Raw genomic sequence first — 14,082 nt, forward strand, 5'->3', positions numbered from 1 at the left:
GTTTGTCATCTAGTTGGGCCAAGTTGGTCATCCAGTTGGGCCGAGTTTGTCATCCAGCTGAGCACGCGGATCTTTGGGCTGTGCTGGGATGAGTTGAAGCTTACTGATGTTGTGCTTGCATGTGCCCATATTGCAGATCAATGCGTGTGTCCAAGTTGACGATGCTAAGGTTCCGACCTTCATTTTGAGAATCACCTTGGCGCGTTTAGTGCACAATCACCCCGTAAACAAGCACATCTACAGTCAATATCCGCACGTACGAACTGAATTGGAGTCAAATGTGGTGACTACGGTGAACGAGCTTCGGAAATCCGGCGCGAAGAAGAAGCGTATACTTAAATTTATCCACGACAAGTCGGAGCGCAAAGATGTGTCCAACTTAGTGCGGAGGTTGAAGAAACAGGAAAACACGGGTTCCACCAGCGCCAAACGACTGAAGAAGTGGATGGTCGAGTTTTTGGAAGAGCCTGGAAATGTTGGAGGAATATTTGTGGACCCAGGGATGAGGTTGACATGGGCGGCATCGAGGGCGAATTGGCCACCGATTGTTCGGTAGTGGAAAGCTCAACTTCGGATGGTTCTCAGCCGGCTACGGAGTTGGGCTCTCAGACAAGTGAGTTGGGCTCTGGTAATGACCAGTTGGGCTCTCAGACATGTGAGTTGGGCTCACAAACAGTCGCGTCGAGCTCTGATACAGGCCAGTTGGGTTCATAAAGCGCTGACTTGGCCACGAGCAACGCGCCGGGCTTCAACGTCGGTCAATCGGATACAACTATCACGCACACGGCAGATCGGGGGAGATCAATCCATTTGGCTGATGAAAATGATGAATTCGATCTTCAAAGCCCACCAAAAGCAAAAGGTCGACCGAAACAAAAACCCAAAGCCGTCAAGGCGAAGCGAAACCTCACTATCTCAATGGTCCAGGATGATTTGGCTATGCACAAAAGCCAGCTAAGCCTTTTGACGGCTCATACACTTTTGGCAGATACCCCAACCTTCAACAACTCACACGACAAGTTGCCGCAGCTCCAGCTCTTCAGGTTCCATACCAGGCCCAAACCATCAATCGCGCACGAGATCTCAAAGCTACCCGCAACAAAACCACTACGGCGTCCCGAAGAGATCGCCAGAACCTTTCCGATCGAACTGATAAAAAGGTGCATGGCTAAGGTTTCGGCATACCAGCTAAAACACCGAGCCGTACTAGAATTGAACATTGCACTGGAGATTGTCGGTCTAGGTGTGGTTGCTAACTCAGCTGTAGCACTCATGAAAGGTGGCACAAAGCTCATGATGGCTTAAGGAAAATTGAAAAGACGCTCGATTGGATAAAGCAGCTCGACTTCTCGCGACCTAGTACTCCCGGGTTTTTGGTTGTTGAAGATCCAGAACTACCGGAAAAACTGAAGAACATCCATCTATTTTCACCACAGGTACGGACTACTTGCACGAATATTTGTAATCAAATTGAGCTCATCCGAGTGTGTATTTACTGGACAGGCGAACGTACTGGATTTGGCGGCAAAGGAGTGCCTAACGGACGATATAATGCACATGGTACTGACCAAGAAGTTCGGACAGGATCCCAACGTAGTTGTTTTTGAGGCGTCAATGCTAGGTGCTGTCGTCGATGGGCACATGGGGGGGACAAAGAGAGTATTCGGAGGAAAATTGAGGGACTATCGAATCAAAAGGTGCTTTTCCCCGTGAACTGCAATGGTAATCACTGGTGCTCCGTGATGATATACCTCGAAAAGGGAAAGGTGGCCATATACGATTCCAGTTCGTCTACGTACTTAGTGAGCGTTCGCTCCGTGGCTCAGGTGCTGATATCTCTGCTACCAAACGGCGTGAGCCCGAGCCAACGAGTACAGACGTACGAGTCGGGGTTGGGCGCTCAAGCAGATAGGACGATTTGTTTGATGAGGCGGACGCTGTCTTGAGCCTTCTAAACTCCGCGCGTAAAGCGTTCGAATCCACTTCGTGTAGTCTTCCAAGGCGTTCTCTACGCGCTCGAGCTCCTCCATTTTCGAGCGATTAAAACCTTGCCCTTGGAGAACATTTCCCACTAGTCCTCCCGCTCCCGATGGATAGCTACAACTGCGGCATTTACGCTCTACTCGCTTTCGAGATGTTCTTCGGCGCCGAGTCTCTTGGCTACATTGGCAAGAAGACACTGCAGTGTCTGCGCTACCGCTACCTTCGTATGTGTATGGAAGGCTAAAGAGTGTTAGTCTCTACACCTAATACATAAGTTCACGTAGATTTCTATCCATGTTATCATACAGCTCTTCCTCCACCATTAATATGGTACGTTGCATTGTGCACTAAGCCCAAGAGCTTCCAAAGTCTTGCTCCACACAATGCAAACACTAAAAGTGCTGTCCAGCATCCTCGAAAAGTACGACTTCATTATATCCGGGTATACGCCTCGGACGTATACTTGCTGAAGTGGCTGGGCACCCGTTTGGGTGCCATATAGGCACCTGATGGGTACCGCTGGGCGCGAGATGGTCGTGAGTGGGTGCAGGAGGCTCGTCACATATTTCCGAGTTGGGCGCAGGAACGGGTGCCTTTTTAAAACGACCTATATTTAATTTAAATCGAGCATCAGGCTAAGTGAAAAGGAAAAAAAGCATTGAAATACACAAAACATGTAGAGCACATTTATCTTAAAGGTCTGTTTTATAGCTTTACTATAGCAGAAAATCGCCTCTGAACAACACTCAATTCGATTTTGTACGGTAATCGAAGAGCCTTTTAATCGAAGGGGGCGTTGTATTCGGTATTATACTGTACGTATAGAATATGAGTTTTTCCTGTGAACGTCGTCGTTTTATAATTGAAAATCAAACAGCATTTTTCGGCTCGAGGGACACGAACTTCAGTCCGTTCCGCCGACATGGCGGTGCCGCAGAGTCCCAACCTCATGCTGTTCGACGACGAGCCAGCTATCGTCGTCCCCGCTGGACCAGCGTCAGCATCCTCCGCTGACAGCGTCGAGTCGTTCCCCCTGACTGCACCAATCTCCCCAGTGGAGATCGGCTCTCCAAGCGACGCCGAGCAGGATCGCAAGGTGCTCCATTTCTTCGTCTCCTGTCGTGGCGTGGATGGCAACTCGCTCGTGTCTCCCGCACGTTCAGCGCAGACACTTGTACGTGGCGCGTTCAACATGCTGAGCAACGCCACAGCCATAAACAACACCAAGTCTCCACGTGCCAAACCGCCGACCGAAGTCAACGTTGAGGTGCGTATCGCACGGGAGACGCCGATCTTCGGCTTTGGTGCAGACATTCCAGCACAGCAAACTGTTATCCCTCCGACGGCTCCCAGCAGCGGCGGCCTGACAGTCGAGATGGACACTTTCGACGAATTGGGGACAGAATTCTCGGACAAAGCGACGCTCTCCACAGACGGACTTCTAGAGAGCGAGAGTTCGTGGAGTGAACGACTCAAAAGTCGCAGCCCCAAGTTCTCTGTCGGCTTCAGTGTCCGCTGTAAGAACCCGGCCGAGTACGACCGACACGTGCAGATCATGGTGATGATCCCGGACGAAGGCACGTCCTCGAACAAGAACAGCCACGTGTTCGGATACGCCTTAACGTCCTTCCAGGAGATGTACACAGTGGCCACTAGTGGCAATTATAAGCAGAAGATGACGTTGCCCGTGCACTCGACTGTGCTCGACGGAGCGACAGTGGAGCTGCAGTTCGCCGACATTCAGTCGCAGCAGCATCCGCTGTTCAAGGCGCAGCATAATTTGTTTAAGAGTTTTCTGTTCTATCCGTTGATGAAGGAGGAACACGCAGAGATGCAGGCGGCGAACGCCAAGCTGGCGGTCGAAGAGGCCGCCGAAGTGGATTGTAGCGTCAAGATCCCGCTGCAATTACTGCGCGTGTGTCAATACGAGCTACTGCAGATGTACGACGAGTGGAAGGCACGCTACGACTACGCACGCAAGAAGAACTGCTACTTTGACAACGACGCAGAGGCGCTTAACTTTGGACACGACGTTTTTCGCGTCCAGGTGGTTTGTGGACGCGAGTTGAGGGCGAAATCTAGAGAAAATACAAGTGCGGAGAGCGAACTGACGACCGAGATGGACGTACGAACCTCTCGAACGTCTGGCTTCTCGATGGGTAGCATGGTGGGCGGTCGAGGAGGGTTCGTGAACCGGATAAAGGCTGGGAAATGGGGCGGTAGTAGTGTTTCCTCGTCGTCGTTTAGCAGTAACGACCCGGACGCAGTCGACACGGTAGCGGAAGCGAGTAACAGTGTCCATCCGTTCGTTGTGGTCAAGTTTGAAGACGGCGTGGCCGGAAATCGTGAGTTTATTGTGGGGAAAACCAACACGGAGTACGATTCGACGAACCCTGTGTGGTCTACGAACAAGAATGCAGGCACGAAATGTCCTCACGGGAAGCCCAGTACGAAATACCACGCGTCGCGAGTGCTAAAGAGCCGTGTGGTTGTGTCGCCTGTCAACGCTCTGAAGCAGTTTGTATTCTATCGACCCAGTCTGTCTGATCAGCCTCTGGCTGGGTGGCTGCGTTTCCAAGTCTTCAATGAACATTATGGCTACATGAGTGGCATCGAGAACGACTTGATTGGCGAAGTGATGATCCCGTTACAGAGTGCTCGCGATGCAATGACGGTAGAAGAAAAGACGGTGTTTGACGACGACGACGGCGCTGAAGGCAGCGGCGACGGAGACCACGAATCGAAGTCACATCAAGTCGTGACTTCCCTCACGCTCGTGGACTGGTTTGATGTCCGTTCTCTCTCCACCGATGAAGTTCTGGGCCAGATTCAACTGCGAATTAATATTCTGCTGGCGAATCCTCTTAGCGATGACCTCCTCACGGGTCACGGAGTGGAGTCTTGTCGGTCTAGACGACACAGACGAGCTGCTGACTGCTCGCCGCCTCCGAGTGACGGGGTTATTGAACGCGAGATCCCTCTGAACTTTCTGTATCCACATGTGTTACATATTCGCAAACAAGTTACCGAAGTTACCGAAATGATCCGACTGACGGAACATTTGGTAGAAGACAAGAAAACATTCAAGTCGAGTCTACACAAGAAGCGCGCAGACATTCAAGCGATCCCGACGAATCTGCACGTGTCGTACTTCCGTATTTTCCGTCACTTTGGGTCTAAATCTGTGGCGCATGCTTCGACGTCGACGGAGGATTTACTGGGCCTGGATGACAGCGACGCGCACTTTGGCGCGTCCGCTGCGCTTCAGTCGTTGTCGATGCAAGAGCGTGCGATGATCCCGGAGACCCACGCGACCGTAACTTGTGGCGCGCCGACGGCACACGCGATGGGACTGAGCGACTGCGGTCTGCGCGAGATGGAGCTGGTGATGCAGAACTTCGAGACTGCGTTGGAGAAGAGTACGTGTACACCTCGAGTCATGGCGAGTCCTGTTAGTGAGAGCAACTGTTTCATCCCGGAAGATTCCTCCGACTTCCTGTACCCGCCACTGGACGACGAGAACGAAGCAGAAGCTGAGGACGACGCAGATACAACAAGCTCTACTGCAGCCGTGGTGGAGTCTGCGCCGAAGAAGAAGACCTCCAAGTACTCCATGATGGCTCGCAGGGCTTCCGCCGCGCGAGCGAAGGCGCTGTCAGCGAATCGATTCGTCAAGAAGAAGAGCTCTCGGCAGTTGGACCAAAGGAGCAGCGACGAGAAGAACGCCGTGTATGCCAAATACCCCTCGCTTCGTGTCGAGTCGGAAGAAGGCGTGGAGGCTTCGACGTCCATCGGCTATGCGGTTCGGACGCTGTGTCGTCTGGAGATGCTGCGCACGGAGTATTATCTACGGAAGAGTGTGGCGGTGTCTCAGTCTGTGAGCAGTCTAGTCACGTGCTTCATGGCGGAGCTGGACTTGTGTCTACAGGAGCGCAATGACAAGGTGCTGAATCAAATGGCCAAGGTCGGCTTCTTGATCGGGTGGGAGAGTCTCATCTCGTCCCATGGGAAGGAGCTTTACATGATTTCCGACGCGTGGGTGGCCATCAAGTGTCTCGAGACCTTCTCGTTCAAGCTCTGCGAAGGCACCGACCTGGACGTGCTGGTGGAGAAGCAAGACGTGGGTTATATCGTTAAAATCCCGGTCTCTCCCGCTCTCTTCGCCCTTCTTCCAGAGAGCTTGAAGAGCGGCGAGCTGATCAGCGTCACGTCCGTGCTATTCACGCAAGGAATCAACGAGATGCAGAGCTTGGCCAACATGGTGGGCCACTCCGGGGTCTCTATCCAGCGTAAGATAAACAGCACGAGTTTCCGAACCATCTCGGAGTATTACAGCCGCTTCACTGAGCTCTGCGGCGTCGGCATGTCGGAGGTGAGTGTGGGCTCGCATCCCGACGAGATCTTGCGTAATTTACGCGTCAGTGTGGAGAGCGAGAACTCGGCGTCCAAGAACACGTGTATTTTACTGCATGCGGCCGACGCGGTGCGTAGTTTAAATGGAGGCCGAGTCACGTACTGCAAGTCGGGCAAAGACCGAACGGCCATGAGCACGACACTGGAACAAGCTCGACTGCTGGTGCAGCGTAAGCGACATGTGCTACAAGAGATCGAGACCGGGGGTTCTTCCGAGTTTGGGCCTCTGGAAGAGGTGAAATACGTCGCCAACATGATGCGAGAGTTCGGTGTTCGCATCCACGTGGCCAAGAAGAACGTCGGACGCTTCAAGTACTCGTTCAATTCTTTGCAGCGAAAATTACTTCCCGAAATTTATCGCCCACCCATGTCGACGATTCAAGACATGGTGACGTCGGTCACGACGCGGGATTCGTAGAGACAGAAACTGTATGGACAAAATATAACATGGGTATTAATATCTTACGCAAGTGTTTACATGATCGATGCACTTATTCATTCAAAGAGGTTATCTTACCGAAAGATGTAAGTTACCCTTTTCAAAACAACGTAATCTATTCTTCATCCTCCTCGTCGCTCTCCTCCTCCGGCGTCTCAAGCCACGTGAGCCACGTAGACGTCTGGATAATAGCCTTCATGCGTCCAGGCACATCTCCGTCCACGTCGTACTTGTACTCGAAGAAACCAGCCTCGTCAATGATGTCCAAACTGTAGAGCGCCATGAAGCACTTCTCGATCACTCCCTTGGGGAACTCGTGCTTGTTAAGGAAGATCTGCAGAGCGTACAGAGCCTCCATCTGATCCTTCTTGTCCGCAGATTCCATGCCGAATTTCAGCAGCTCGCCGTACGCAGGCAACGCGATCCAGTTTGCGCTGGACTTGGCGACATCCTCCGCTGCAGCTGTGACCGTTTCGAAGAGCACAGCGCCGCTAGGACGTCCGTTCTTCTTGAAGATTTCCTTGGCGACTTCAGCGAGTTCCTCGCCCTTCTTTCCACTGGCCAGCACCTGTTTCATGGTCTCCCGGTCGACGTCCGCCTTCTTGGCAGCAGCCTCCTCGGCCTTCTTCTTCTCCTCGGCGGCCACGCGCTTGGCCTCTTCAGCAGCCAGACGCTCCTCCTCCGCCTTCTGCTTACGCTCCTCACGTTTCTGCTGGGCACGCGCCTTCTTGTCGGACACTGCAGGCTCCGCCGGCGTCTGTTCCTGTCGGCTGCTCACGCGCATGTTGGACATGCCAGATGACAGACCTTCGTCGCCACCACGGGCGAAGCGGCCACCCGCGCGACCCTCGAAACGGTCGTCACGACCCAAGCGGTCGCCGCCACGGTCATCCCGTCCGAACCGGTCGCCACCGCGACTGCCGCCGCCGAACGCGCTCGACCACTTGTCGCCGCTGTTATTGCGCGCGTCGCCGGAGCTCGAGCCTTCGCCACGACGCGCCAGGTTCAGACGCATGTGCGACGGACGCTCCTCGGCCTGGAAGTCGTCGCGCGATGGACGGTCGTAACGCGACGGGCCGCCGAAGCGGTCGCCTCCGCCGCGCCAGTTGCCACTGTCGTCTCCGCGGCCGAATCGGTCTCCGCCACGGTCTCCTCCACGGTCTCCGAAGCCGCCGCCACGGCCACCACGGTCGCCGCGCCACTGGTCGGACTGTTCGCTGCGCGACGGCTCGCGGTCCGCGTATCGGTCGCCGCCGAAGCGGTCGCCGCCACGGCCGCCGCGGTAGTTTCCATCGTCGTCGTCAGCGCGCGCACGCGGACCCGACGGAAGCGCCGCCTCCGGGATATAAGCGGCCGCCTGGTCGCCCAGGAACTCACCAAGTCCGATCTTCTTGCCGCGTACCATGGTCTTGCTGTGTGTTGTTCGTATAGAGAGAGGAGGGTACAGCTCCTGGGGGGCCGGACGGGATATGACGTCGAAGAGGGAGAAAAGAGACAAGTGCGTGGCTGAATGGCTGGCTGGTGGAGCGGTTACGTAAGCCACACCACTTTACACAACAGAAGAATGGCTACACTTACTCGCTTCAACATAGCTAACCTATTTTGGCCCGTTAACATCACATCATGTCGAAGAAAACTGTTGCCAGTCAATTGCCACCAGTGCCGCACCACGTACGTCACCACGTTGGTATTTTATCAAGGATATCCACTTACCACTTTTCTTTAGCATGCGGGATCACAGTCTCCAACGCGGTTTCTTGGTCGTATGAGCTGGGACAAAAGCATGTTCGAAAATTCAGTTAGCCCATCGTTCCGCAAATGCAAACACATTACTCGACCCCCGGCTGTGCCGTCCACTTTGACCCCACTAGCGTCACCGATTAAACCTTCAATATTGACTTCGCAAGCGACAACTACTACGCTATCAGTCCCGTCTCCTACGCGTTTGAAGCAGTTGAAAGCAGCAAATGGATTGTGTCCGATGACAGTCGAGGAATCGTTTGATCAAGTGGAAAAGATGCTGGAGGAGCACAGGCAACAACGCAAAGAGCAGAGACCTCGTCGAGTCGAAGCGTTGACCGAGGCGTCTCCATTGCAGCGCCACACGTTCGTCTTTGCACCGCTGGATGACTCACGTATGCTGTCTGAACTCGCAGCACAAGACGCAGTGGATGCCCGAGAAGGATTAAAGAAAGGCGAGTCCGAAATGGACATGGAAGTCGGTGGCTCGAATGTGAAGCTCAAGTATTTCGGACCGGATGCACGCACCTCGTACTATTTAATGTACAAGGAGCTGCATAGCAAACCTCATCTTTTCGTCGATCGTGACACGCATGAGCACCGTCATCACAGCTCGATACGCAGTAACTCAACTGTAACTGGACGGAGACGCTCGATAGGGATGCGACGAGCTCTACCGACGTTAGAGCAAGCGCAGATTTCTCTTGGTAGCGGAGGAGACTTGAACCTGCTATCATCGGCACCCCGGTCACCACGCACGCTCTTCTTAGGTGCAAGTCTCGCAGGGGGTCAGACGGCGCCAACGCTTTTGTTACGGAAGGAACACAACCAACGAACCTTCGACCTCAGCCATCAGGGGCTGGATGACAACTTTATCATTCGCTTCGCTGCGTGTTTACCTGAACTGCCGCTAGTCGAGTGTATCAACGTGTGTGACAACCGATTAACGGACGCAGGGATCAGCTGCTTACTACGAGCGCTGGAGAACAAACCGCACTTGACTTCACTTGACATTTCGTCGAATCCCATTGGTGTCGATGCTGCGAACATCCTTCGAGGGTATAGCCGCTCCAACTTGTGTACGTTGCGAATACTGGCGTTGAATGAAGTCTCGCTGAGTGATCACGAGTGTGCGCGACTAGCGAAAGCCTTGGAACGCAACAAATCGATTGATCGGCTTTTGCTCCGTGGGAACCAGATTGGGTTACACCATGTGGGTACAGGGGTACACTCATTAGATTTTGGTGAAGATGAAGAAGAAAAAGAGAAGCCTATTACGCTCTTATCAGGGGGTCAAGCGCTCGGTACCATGCTCACAGCTAATCTTACACTACAACACTTGGATTTATCATGGAATCAACTACGCACTAGTGGTTGTGGCTTCATTGCTGCAGCTTTACCGATGAATTTTCACTTGCGAGAACTTCGACTTAAGTTACAACGCATTGGGAGACAAAGGAGCGTTGTCACTTGCTCAAGCCTTACGTAGCGGTGCACGGCTAAGAAAACTAACGATAAGTTACAACGGTATCTCCGCTCGAGGGTGTGTGGGTCTAGCCAGTGGTCTGGCTGTGAATGTATCGTTATCGATGCTCACTCTGGACGGAAATCCTCTCGGTGTTCAAGGCGGTAAAGCTCTCATGCACGCCAGTTGTGCACCACGACCAAATACGGGATCATCGTCGACTGTGTGTCAGCTATCGCTCTTGGACTGTAACTTGCATGTATCGGCTCCGAAGATGTCAGCAGCAACGGGAGACGAGCAATTGCATGTTTTTAATCCGGTAGATCCAGCAGGTAGCTACGTATTGGACCTCAGTGACGCCTACGAGCACATGGTAGCACACGAATTACTGCGACTTGCAGTAGCGAAATCTGCACGTTTCCACTTTACAAAGCTCGAGTATAACGCGTCGATGCAAAGAGGACAAGGAACAAAACTCGAAATGGTAAATCGATGCGTGAGTCCTTCTTCAGCGCCCGAGGAACTCATCGATACCACTAGCAGTGGGAAATATCTAAAACCAGTCGCATTGCTGTTCCAGCGACTTGATGAAGACGGATCGGGCTATGTGGAGTATAGTGAGCTTGGAAATGCTCTACGTAGCTGCGGTCTCGAAGTTTCTGACGCCCAACTCGCGAGGTTACTTGAAAAATATGATTATGAAACGAGAATTTGCTGATCTCTTCGCTCGTGTTGGGTTTACGTTTGTCGATTCGAATAATTCCGGTTCATTAGATACAGACGAGCTTCGACGCGCATTTCAGCTACTGGGTGTGTCGGAAGAAGCCGAAGTCGACGATGCCATTGCTCGCATGACTGCTAAGTACGATCTGGATGGTTCGGGGGAAATTGACGCTTTCGAGCTCCTGGAATTTATGACTTCCGAAATTTTTACAGTTAAGGATCCCCAGAAAGCCAACGGAAACGAGGACGCGAAAATAATGAGACTTGAACCGTGCGAAGTTGGTACTGGGGCATTCTGGCAGGTTCCGGATTCTGGTCAACTCACGGCAGACTTCGCTCACTGTGGCGGGGTAGACAGCAATACTGGAGGCAGCACAAGTGACACTCGGCCTGCAGACTCCATGGTGATGCCAGATAAAATGTTGTCGAGATTTCTTGCCAATGCGTCAAGTATAATATTACGGAGCAGACGGAATTTCTACACAGCGTGCTCGCTGAATCGGGAATGTACTTATCTGCGTCTCAAGGCGAGCAGCTACTTACTCGACAGGGGGTAGCTTCATCTACTGAGCGACCGGGTCGGAGACTGCCAGCTCTTGCGAAATTGCTGCCTCGCATTGTCGATCACCGTGAAGCGACTAACCTGGTGACGCGTATTGTGGATATCCACAACCAGTGGCTTGAGCAGCTAGCGTTGCGTCGTTGGTTGGGTACTCAACTGTACAGTGTCTTGGTAGGTTCTCTGACTAATGTTTGATCTTGCTCGTGAGGATCATCAAATCGCTCTGCAAAGATTTGCATTGGTCGCTCAAGAGGAAAAGCAGTTTAGTCGCTGGCGGTCTGGACGTGGAGATACGTCCCAAAGTGGAAATTGGGAGAACTTCAGATGGGCTACACTGGACGGCGTGTGAGCTATAAAACTTACCTGCGTGTCGAGCGCCAGTGCATTGCAGTCTGCCAGTGTCCGGTGCCCCCATCTACGAGCCACCGTCCACTGCCAGTGTCTGCAAAGACACATCCCAAGGACACTCATGCGCCTGGCAGTGCAGCTTGCGGCTGCACTACAACCGGCTACACTAAGTATGTAACGGGGTACGTAGCACTAAGTGTACCCTGGTTACATGAAGTGTGACACTTCACACTTCAGGAGTATGACATGTCATACTCCGGGATATTTGGTACAAGGTACCAAGGTCATTCAAAACCAACCATTGGTTAAATGACATTGCATTTCTATAGGTAACTGATAGTTTGTATTAACCACAAACTTAACCTACCTATAAATATACTCAGTTTACAATCTACCTTATTTAGGTCACTTCGCTCTCTTTAATTAAAGAGGGGACCTGTGAACTGCCGTTCACTGAGAGTTTGTATACTCTCGGAAGATAACTTCCTCTAGCGCAAGGTGCTGTGTGACCCCGTCACACTTGGTAGCACTTGTAGTCAATCCACGCCATCGCGGGTAGACTACCTGAACCTCCGAAGTTCGTTGCCATGGATAGGAACGACTTCTCCCATATGAACGACTCTCAGTTCGAGTCGGTTCGGAAGATGGCAGGCATCTTCGGGATGGAGGCCCTGCAGAGCCTGGTGGTATCAACACCGGCTGAGCAGCTCGAGCGCGTCAATGCATTCGACGCGTACGAGCAGGGCCTCATCGCGCATGTGCGGGAGAACCTGCAGGCTCCGGCGGCGGGAGCAAATCCCGCCTCACCCGAAGCCAATACGGCTGAAGGTAAAGCCGTATGAAGGGAAGGAAGGCGAGAACCTTCACTTCTGGGTCCGAGAAGTAGAGCTTGCGATGGACGCGGCTCTGATCTCGACCGAGCAACTGCGTGTTGCTTTTGCACTCTCCAACCTTAGCGGTCGTGCTAAGAGTTGGGTGTACACTCGGGAAGCGACATCCCCTGGATGTTTCACATCCTGGGCTCAGCTGTGCGAACAGCTCCGAGCCGCGTTCCTCCCGGCGAACTACGAGTACCGCCAGCGTTCGCGCTTCCTCGCGTGTAAACAAGGAAGACGCGAACTGCACGAGTATGTGCAAGAGATACGGGAGCTCACGGCGTCCCTAGTGGGAAACCCACTCAATGAACACATCAAGATGACTGTGTTCATGGACGGCCTTCGAGTGGGCCCCGCACGCACTCAGCTGTTCCGGGTGCAGGCAAACACCCTTGAAGAGGCGATTCAAGTGGCTCTTCAAGAAGAATACAGCCATCGCCAGGCGCGTACGCCGGCCTCAGCGTGGCCTGGGAGTTCCTTGTCGGCTCCCGGTCGAACAAGCCCCAACGGACCAGTTCCCATGGAACTCGGGTCCGCCGAACAGCGTGACATCCGCTGCTTCGGCTGTGGGAAGATGGGCCACTTCAAGCGCGACTGTCCCGCGGAAAGACTCCGCAGACGGTCCTTCCCCAAGCCCGTCCTCAAGGGTCGCTGGCAGAAGCCAGGATCCCGGGGACAGGGGAACGCAGGGAACCAGTAGGGGCGGGGCGCCCTACTGGGGAAGAACTAAGTCTTCGTGATGGGTGCGCGGGTGGCGTGTACCACGGGGACTTAGCCCCTGAGAGTCTTCGCACTCTCGAATCGGCGAAGAGCAGCGGCGGGTTGCTCGTAGTACACGGATGTGTACGGGGGTACGATCACCCCTTTAGAATCTTGATTGACTCTGGGGCGTCGAAGAATTTCGCACGCCGCCAGACGGTTGCTCGTAACAGCAACAAGTTGTCCGAAGCTTTGCGAGAAAGCAAGGGCAACGGGACGGTGTCAGTGCGACTGGCCGACGGGAAGGTCGTCACTGTCCCCAACGTCCAAGTGGATCTGGCTGTCAAGTTTGAAGACTTTGACAGCCTCGAACAGTTCACTGTTCTCGATATGGATCCATATGATATGATCCTGGGCATGCCCTGGCTTGAGAAGCACGAGCCCTGGATCGACTGGCGAGGCAAGGCAATCGGTGCCAGCCGCCCTGCGCAGTCCGACAGAGCATTGGTGAGTCATGTTCCCACCTCTGTCAGGACCCGGGGCGCCCGCGAGGGCTGCCAGGGTACCAAAGCATCCGGCAGATGCTTGGGAGTCGTCGACGTATATGACGACTCCGAGGATGTTTTGATGGTGGCCGCGCCCAGAAGAGGCGCCGGCCAAGTGGGTAACTTAGGTCCACAGGCGGGTAACTTAGTTCCGCAGACAGCTGCAGCTGTCATGAACACTGAGAACAGCGTGTTCAGAGTGGGTAACAGAGTTCCACTCACGGTCGCCCAGACCATAACTGAAGAGGAAGGCGTCGGATACGCTTCCTGTGTGGGTAACACAGTGCGAA

The 14,082-nt window shown here is 53.5% G+C and overlaps 3 protein-coding genes across 3 annotated transcripts; 2 read left to right on the forward strand and 1 right to left on the reverse strand.

The window, feature by feature from the left end:
- Positions 1–2,905: 2,905 nt before the first annotated feature.
- PITG_11587 (inositol-3,4-bisphosphate 4-phosphatase, putative) lies at positions 2,906–6,814 on the forward strand (the record flags this gene model as incomplete). Its single annotated transcript, XM_002901090.1, has 2 exons — positions 2,906–2,959; positions 3,068–6,814. 2 exons carry the CDS (start codon positions 2,906–2,908, stop codon positions 6,812–6,814), a joined length of 3,801 nt encoding a protein of 1,266 aa, XP_002901136.1.
- Positions 6,815–6,862: 48 nt separating this feature from the next.
- PITG_11588 (putative cleavage-induced protein) lies at positions 6,863–8,240 on the reverse strand (the record flags this gene model as incomplete). Its single annotated transcript, XM_002901091.1, has 1 exon — positions 6,863–8,240. The coding sequence occupies one exon, from the start codon at positions 8,238–8,240 to the stop codon at positions 6,951–6,953; it is 1,290 nt and encodes a 429-aa protein (XP_002901137.1).
- Positions 8,241–8,816: 576 nt separating this feature from the next.
- PITG_11589 (uncharacterized protein) lies at positions 8,817–11,513 on the forward strand (the record flags this gene model as incomplete). The annotated part of the gene is made up of 5 exons (XM_002901092.1): positions 8,817–10,009; positions 10,065–10,687; positions 10,749–11,113; positions 11,230–11,392; positions 11,449–11,513. The coding sequence occupies 5 exons, from the start codon at positions 8,817–8,819 to the stop codon at positions 11,511–11,513; spliced, it is 2,409 nt and encodes an 802-aa protein (XP_002901138.1).
- Positions 11,514–14,082: the final 2,569 nt, after the last annotated feature.

The sequence above is a fragment of the Phytophthora infestans genome, genomic scaffold (assembly GCF_000142945.1).
Source record: "Phytophthora infestans T30-4 supercont1.22 genomic scaffold, whole genome shotgun sequence".
In the NCBI taxonomy this organism is placed as follows: Eukaryota; Oomycota; class Peronosporomycetes; order Peronosporales; family Peronosporaceae; genus Phytophthora; species Phytophthora infestans.